Raw genomic sequence first — 8,498 nt, 5'->3', positions numbered from 1 at the left:
TAGATCGTTCCCTTTAATGGCACACGTGTAAGAGGTGAAAATATTTAGGAATCTCGGGCATACAGAACTTCTTGAGGATCAGTTTGGGAGTTGCGCTCGGGGGGAAAGGTTTTTCTATGAATTTATTGGAATCCAAACCCTTCAATATTGGTGGTGCCCCCGGGATTTGATCAACCCTGGAGTTATAAGTTTCTACTTTCTTGTCGTTCGTTTCAATCTTCTTTTCTCCTGACTCTATCCGTTTTGTCAGTTCCTCGATCATTTTTATAATTTCGAAGTTAGTCCCCGATCCTTGTTCATTTGACCTTACTACAGCTGGCCCCGTTCTGTGGGTGACTTCTTGGGGTGGATCGGGCTCAGGTTTTCTCGGTGCCTGGGTTTGGCTCTGCAACTGAGCTATCGCTATCTGTTGAGCTTGCAACATTTCGAAAATCATACGCATGCTGATCTCGTCTTCTCCAATATTTTGGGTATTTCGAACTGCAGATCGAGTTCCACCATGAATGCTATTTTCGGGGTCGGAATGTTGGTTCGCTTCAATGGTCACATGCGAATTAACGTCAATTGGACCCACGACCGAGTTTCAATAGGTTCAACGGGTGGCCTTTCATCCCCGGGCGCCACATTGTTATTCTCATCTTGATGGCCAGATTCGTTGTCAATAGGTAGGGCCATTAACTGAGGTTTCGTCATTTTTAGCCTGAAATTAAAGACACTTCCAAGAGCAAGTGTAAAATAGTGTGTTTTTATAGATATTTGTATCAAATAACCACTACTATCCTTAGCCCTACGGTGGGCGCCAAACTGTTTACCCGAAAAACATATAGCAATTGAATTTATACACAGTTCTAAGGATACGTGGTATAACTTGGTACAAATCGGGAAAGATAAATAAATGAATATTGAAATTAGTTGTAAAAGAAACGAATTCAAGCCGAATGAATTAGTTAGCCTAAGCCTTCAAGTTGAATGGAGAGTAATTGATAGTAGAACAATATCACTAAATATCAAAACCAGTGAAGAATCGTGTATTGCTTTGTATTCTATGAATCTTTTATGAATCTGCCTCCTTACAAATGATAACAACCCATAATATAGTGAGAAAATCCTATTTTGGATATAATAAAAAATACATAGTGGGGATCCATGATAGATTAATTAATTAATCTTTCCTTGAATTGTGCCGTGATTTCCGCCGAGATTCCCCCCAATTGCGGCTATAACGGCTTTTTTGTCCCTTGGCTCGATCTTGGTCCTGGTCTCAATCTTGATTGGTCTTTAAGTCTTCGAGTTCGATCTCGAGTCTGACAACATGTACTTCGCACCATGGCTCGATATTAGAATGATAATCCTCGGACCACCACGTTCCAATCTCGATTAGTCATACGAAGAGTAAATTCGATTTTGATCGTATACAAGAGGTATGTTTTACAAAAATAAGTGTGAAGGGTGATCTCTTTAATTTTTCCTAAACATGACCAATTAACCAACCAAAATAATCATTTGTTACTAATAAAATCTCAAGATGTTATTTTGTTCCTATTTCCTTTTATCAGACAAAACGAAGGAGAAAATATGCTTCACCTTTTGCTTATGCTGTAAATACACTTGCCATAGGGTGCTAAATAGTTGAATTGCTTTTACATTACAAACTTATATACAAAGCATCTCGAATTCTTACATACAATCTTACATAACAGGATGAATTGGTTGAAGTTCAAGAAAGAACTACTACTAATTTAGACTGGGACAGGCTCCCTTGTAAGATAGTACAATCATTTACGGGCCAAGTGACAACAACGACATGGGCTAGTTCAGTCTGGGCTATCTTTCTGTGAACTATTTTAGCCATACATAGACTGGGCCAGACTCCCCCGTTGGATTACGGGCCATGTGACAACAACTTAGCCCAAGAAACCTGTTGCTTCCAAGGTAGGACCAAAACATATTTTTCAATCGTTTTTCCGCCACTTTCAAAAAGTTCGTATAAAGCCCTAAAAAGACAACCATTTCAGTTCAAAATTCACGCAGAAATCGTAGATTAACGCATCAATTTTATCTTCGGAAATGGTTTATTTCTCTTCTAAAACATTAATTTTTATTAGTTTACAGTCAAGAGTTTTTTCAATTGTCATTTCAGTGTAGAATTTATGAATTCCCTTTTTGTGGACTCAGTTTTTTTTTTTTTTTTTGTGGTCTTGAAATTGCAGAGAGCGAGCCAGTGAAAGTCAAGATTTTGCGTATCCTTTTACGATTATTTCGCTGATTTGAAATGTTTAAATGAAGGCTACGGAATATATATTTTATTGGAGCATATAATAAGTGCAGTGAATTATAGCAACTGTTACTGAATCATTTCTGATATGAGAAAACATTTTCTGTCTAAATATGTAGTTATGATTGGATATGACTTATACTTGTGATCTTGGGAGTTTAATATTATTAATTTCTGATTTTCTTGCAGGATGTGCAGCCATTTAACTGCGAATATTACAAAGAAGCAATTTTACTAGTCCTTTAGTTTTTTGCTCTGAAAATCTACTTCAGTTTAAATTCAGTCAAATATTTCACATTTTTATGAGGGTAGCTTTACATTGCGAGTTCATTAGATGCGTTATTGGCATATTTCTTTGCGATGGACTACTCGTAAGAGTGACTCTGAGGTTGAAGTGAATGGGAGGACTGAATGACTGTTACTCTGAGATGATGCATTGATTTCATTATTTGCTGCATTTCAGCTGTCATACATCACTACTTTGGAAATTTCGGAAAAATATTATTTTCTGTTTCAATCAAACTTGATATGAAATTCCAGTGAAATCTTAAATGTTGAACTTGAGAGTATGCCTACTCTTTTATATTGGAAAGTACTATATTTGGACTTAGCTGAGAAGCTCGTCACTACTTTCAGTTCTTTATTTATTATTGTTACTTACTGAGTTGGTTGTACTCATACTATACCCTGCACTTCATGTGCAGATCCAGGTGATCCCGGATACGGTGGGTGTTTATTCTTTCACACAGTCGATTTTCCGGAGATTCAGAGGTAGCTGCCATGTTTCGCAAACCTTATCTCTCCTTCCCTATATTTTGTTTATTGTATTCAGTCTTAGATTATTATAGATCGTGTTTTCCAGCCTTGTAATGTATAGATGCTCATGTAATCAGTAACACTAGGTTTTGGGAATGTTTGTATCGAAATTTGCTAGATTTTTGGTATTGTATTAAATATTATGTTTTCAAACTTAAAGGAAATCGTGGGTTATTGATGTTGTCGACTTGCCTAGTACTGAGATATGCGCCATCACGACAGGTTAGAATTTTGAGTCGTGTCATAATGCAATTGATGAAATAAATTAAGCATCAAAATATTTTGATTCTTATGATTTTGTGTCTTTGTCCTTCAATTGAGGCTACAAGTCTACTGGACTATTCTTGCCAAAAGGAAAAAGAAAGATTTTGTTGTGCATGTCTGACTAAATGGGAAAAATGACCCTACTTTAGTTTGGGAGGTTTACATATTCCTGCATTGATGTTTCTTATGAACAAAAGTAGAGCTATAGAGTTTCCTTGGCGATATTTGTAGTGCTTCATTCAACTGTTCCTTGCCACATGCCCTACTGGATGACATAATTAGTTTTAGTTCATTTGATTTGGTGTAAGACTGGAGAATGATATGGTAAAGGTGGATGAGATGTATGGCTGTACCTACAAAAAAAGGTGGATGAGCTGTATAAGATGTTGTCTTCCTTGTGCTCATTTCACCATCAAGCTTTGATTGTTCTATTTAGCAATTGATAGTGTTTGAATTTCATTTTATGATGATTTGTTCGCCAGGCCTTTTATTTGTATTTGCACATTTTATGTGTTCGACCCTATACCTTTGCTAGTTGTGTGGTACTAGTTTTGGAAGGACAACTTTGGAGTAAAAGTCTGAATTCCGGCAGAAGGTGTCGTGTGAATTCATCCAATCTCCCTAAAACTTGATGGGTACACAGTACCTAACTAGTGGGTGGTAACCTATATCTGTAGATTAGTCAAGCTGCACACGAGCTGACTCGAACTCCAAGTTTTTCTGCACCTCACATGTCACGATCTTTCTGGTTGCTTTGTGTTCTCTTCCCTTCCATTCCTACGCAACTTCTTCACAGTATCCTTAATAAAGAATAACAAAGGATAGAAACGTGATATATCTCATCTCAGTATCCTTTTTTTATTTGAATTATTTTTATTCTGTATCCTCTAGGTGTTAGAAAAGTGATATGTCATCTCTATATCCTTTTTATTTTTAATTTTTATTATTTTTAATCTGTATCCTCTAGGTGTTATTTCTATCTATCTAGACACCAGGTTATAAACTCAAGAACAAGTAGAAGTTCTGTCTTGAAGTAATATCCTCACTGTGGGCAATCTCTTCTAGAGTTTAGGCACTTAATTCTTTCTATATATAGACTACAATGAGCCGATTCAGTTATCGGTTTGATACTTCAAGAGATATTTTGAACACCCCACGCTACTACTTTACCCAGAATGTTGCAGATATTATTAGTTGTCAACATATTCTCTGCGTCACTCACTTACATTACCTTATTATATTACTGTTGTTATTGCTTGTTGCTTTATTTTTATCGTTCCTTAGAGTCTATCGGAAACAGCCTCTCTGCCTTTATAGGATAGGGGTAAGGCTGCGTAAACACTACCTTCCTCAGACCCCACGTATGAGATTAAGCTGGTTTTGTTGTTGTTAATAACATACTCTCTGCAAATTACTGGTATTCCAATTCATCGGTAGCTAATAATACTGATTCATATTTTTTTATTATTCATATAGTGAAACTACTGCAACATTGAGGAAGCTGCAGGATTCTTCTGTAATTTTTTTCTTATTTTAATCGAAAAGTGTGTCTGTAATTTTTTGCTCCATTGTCGTTGTATTTAACATTGTTCAACCATCATCTCTCATTTATCATTTATCGGTAAAACTGGATAGTTCACGTTATTGAAACATTTGATTTTTGCGTGATGTGGATTCATCATCTTTTTGTGGATGGTACTAGCATGACCCGTCCGGAGTCTGGTCTTTTTTTAGAAGGCTATTAATGCTTTGAAATTTACTTGTCTTTGCAGTATGGGGGGATTGCAACCACGCATTTCATCTTCATTGTATCTTGAAGTGGGCGAATTCTAAATCTGCTCAAGCACATTGTCCCATGTGCCATCGTGAATGGCAGTTTAAAGAATGAAAAGATTCTGTGCATCTTTTGCTCATGAATAGAAGGAATGAATCAGAATTTTCCACCACTAGGATTCTCTGCTTCATTCCTCTTGAGAAGGGGTAAAAGTATGAATCTATTTATTAAAAATTTTTATTCTTTTTTAAATGACTATTATTTATAAAATATTGTTAACAGTTTCAATAATAGTTGTTTAAGTGGAAAGAAGTTTTTAAAATTAAAGTTGATACAATATTCCTTTAAATCAATCAATAGTGTTTCAAGAGCCACCCCGATTGTTACTGAAAAGTATTGCAGGAGGAATGGCCTGGTTTCAAATACCAAATGGACAAAGCGAAAAATAAGGATTAATTAGAGGATAAAGACCCATTATGAATTGAATCTGTTTCAGAAAATAACAAGGATTAAAAAAAGGCAAAAAGGAAAAAACCCAAAAATAAACTCCATGCAGAAGGAATCACATAACATGAAAAACAAATCTAAGGAAAGAAAGCATTAGGCCACACACTAGTGTTGTGGTTATCACTAAAATTAGGCATAATCATTTCATCTCCATGTCCAAATTCAATCTGATGTTCACTTGTGTTGTTATTTATCCAATTATTAAACCACTCTGTTTGTGTCCTCTGCATCCCCTCCAACCCTAATTCCACCACTGGCTTTTGCTCCACTAGTGGAGGAGCAACAGCCTGTGAAACAATAGCAGAAGAAGATGTGGAAGCCCCTTTTTTAAATGCTTCAATCCTCTTATTAATCTCCTTCAAATTCTGATCAACAACCCAATCAAGATCATTCAAATCTCCCAAGTTCAAATTTTGCAGCCCTTTTCCAGCCAAACACTGGTACATAACTTCAGTCATCTCCTTCTCTCTGTTCTCCTTGCTTTGTTTCTTCAGCTGCTCGCTCGCTTTTGCAATTCTTTGTCTGATAAAACTCTCTTGATTCACCATTTTCTTGCTCTGTTCCATCTCTGGCATTCTCTTGAACTCCGCGAGCACGCGTTGAGCTCCCATGGTGTTTGGCCATACCTCAGGTTGGTTTTCATAAGGGCTATAAATAATAGCACAAGCATCAATTCCACAAAGGGTGCTCAATTCACTCACCTTCTTCATCAGACCCTTCTTCCTTTTCTTAAATGTTGCTTTTCTTGCCGAGTCATTAGTTATAAAAGCTAACTTCACTTTCTTCCTTGTCATTTTTTTCCCTCAACAAATTTGCAAACAAGGTGGAAGTATTTGGTAGATAAGTGCTTTTTGTTGCTTGGAATGGCAATGTTATATACAAAAGTGAAGATGTTCTCTAATTAATATGGAAGATATTGCATTTGTTTGCATAGCTGGAAGGAGACATTGATGACCGAAGATATTTGGAAAGACTTTAGTACTACCAAATATTTACATTAATTACATTTCATTTAACTAGAGCAATGCAATTTTGTTTTTCCTGACTACTACTCATATATGTGTTTTCAAGAAGAAAAAGATTAAACTTATAAATAAATAATATTGGTAAGAAGTTTTCTGTAATCATATATGATATTTTATCAACCAAGTCGTAATATTATAAGCTAGCTAAGTTTGTACAGAAACATAAAAGATTGAGTAACTTAGGGCTTTGTTGAACTACTGTAATACTTTGCATCAGAATTTGATTAATCGTTTTTTTGGGGGGTTAAAAAGAGCTAGTACTATATTATATCATATCATCATATCATATTATACTAAAAGTGGGAAGACCTTAAGGGTAAAGTTAGAATTGCCAAAATGTACATCAAAAATTAAACGACACTATTACCCCTCATATGAATACTATTCCTATAATAATTTTTGGTACTAAATAGTAAATTATCCTCCAATAAATGATAAGTGAAATAATTAAATGGAAAGTTAATCACATATTAATCAATTCATTGTGTTCAAAAAATTTAAAAGTCGAAAAAAAAAAAATCTTAACGTATATTCAATTCTTCTGATCTATCTAATGACCGTTTATCATTTATATAGTAACTGATGCATTTAAGAAAGAAACACATACGTTAGAAACATGTAGAATTTATAATATACACGAATTGAGTTTAAATTAGTTGAAGACACCTCTTTCAAAATGGAAACATCTAAAATAAAAGATTGAATGACTAAAATATCATATAAAGTTGAGCACATTTTTGTCTTTATAAACGGATAACACTCAATAAATAACGTTATAACATATTTTGTGGTATGTATACTAAAACGTAAGAGCACTCATAATTATGATAAGGCTGTTGAGTTTTTTCCAGTTGTACCAATATGAACCGATCACCTTTTATTTGGTTCATCTGTAAATGTAATTTTTTAATCCTTTAAGGGATTTAATTCACACGGAACGTGGTATTAAATTGAAGCGTTGCATAGTATATACTTGGGAATCCAAACTACATAATAGAGTATGAATGATCTTTAATAAAGTGTTTTTGTCATTTTTTACTCTAGCTTTATGTAGGTGATTATTTTGCTGCAAGCCTTTTGCAATATCTGCAGCATCCATCAAATTTGTCTCACATCAATTGTTTAGGGTTGTGCATTTGGATCAGATATTTGAGAATCCGAACCGATCAGCTCAATTCGGATTTTCGGATTTCAGATTTCGGATATTTGGATCGGATATGGATTATATTTTTTTAAAATTTCGAATATCCGGATTGAATTCGGATTGGTATAATTTTAACTTGATCCAATCCGAAATCCGAAATTATTAGGATATGTATAAATTTAGGGTTAGGTCTTATTTCATCGAGCCTCTCTATCTCTAAGCTCTCTTTAGAGAGACTGCTGCTCTATTCTTCTTCTCTGTGTTCCGATTATCGGCGGCGACCGGACGACACCTCTTCCTTTACCGACTCGAATAATCCTATGAATTCAGCTTGTCTAACCTTCCAGCAGAGATCTTTTGGTATGAAACGATCTAAAGTTGTTACTAAATGAAGATCAAAATCATGCTTACATTTTATGCATTATAAGATCACCAATTGCCTTTTATGTTGCTAAGGTGAGTGTTGAAAATTTTTGTTCTGTTGTTGGTGCAGAATGGATGAAATGGTACATGGTCAGAGAGGATGGAGGGAGTTGATTATGTTACAGGATAATTAGCAATAGCCTTAATAATACGTACAATCCGATCCGACAATTCGAAATATTTATCCGATCCAAACTTTAAAATCTGATCCGATCAGATTTTAATTCGGATTGTATTTTGTAGAATCCGAATCCAAAATTTCAATCCAAA

At 35.0% G+C, this 8,498-nt stretch overlaps 1 protein-coding gene and 1 long non-coding RNA gene across 2 annotated transcripts; one reads left to right on the top strand and one right to left on the bottom strand.

Moving 5' to 3' along the window:
• The first annotated feature begins 1,926 nt into the window (after positions 1 to 1,926).
• Positions 1,927 to 5,420, top strand: LOC117280118 (uncharacterized). Its single transcript, XR_004510573.2, has 3 exons — positions 1,927 to 2,070; positions 2,211 to 3,046; positions 5,128 to 5,420. It is a non-coding gene; the product is annotated as an uncharacterized lncRNA (long non-coding RNA).
• A 165-nt stretch (positions 5,421 to 5,585) lies between these two features.
• Positions 5,586 to 6,809, bottom strand: LOC104110471 (agamous-like MADS-box protein AGL80). Its single transcript, XM_009619973.4, has one exon. It carries the CDS (start codon positions 6,428 to 6,430, stop codon positions 5,714 to 5,716), a length of 717 nt encoding a protein of 238 aa, XP_009618268.1. The 5' UTR covers positions 6,431 to 6,809; the 3' UTR covers positions 5,586 to 5,713.
• Positions 6,810 to 8,498: the final 1,689 nt, after the last annotated feature.

The sequence above is a fragment of the Nicotiana tomentosiformis genome, chromosome 3 (assembly GCF_000390325.3).
Source record: "Nicotiana tomentosiformis chromosome 3, ASM39032v3, whole genome shotgun sequence".
Lineage (NCBI taxonomy): Eukaryota > Viridiplantae > Streptophyta > Magnoliopsida > Solanales > Solanaceae > Nicotiana > Nicotiana tomentosiformis.
Note: the sequence above shows the minus strand (reverse complement) of the source record. Positions and strands in the feature narration are given on the sequence as shown.

Coding starts and splice junctions, on each gene's coding strand:
- LOC104110471 (XM_009619973.4), bottom strand. CDS start 6,430: ATGACAAGGAAGAAAGTGAAGTTAGCTTTTATAACTAATGACTCGGCA.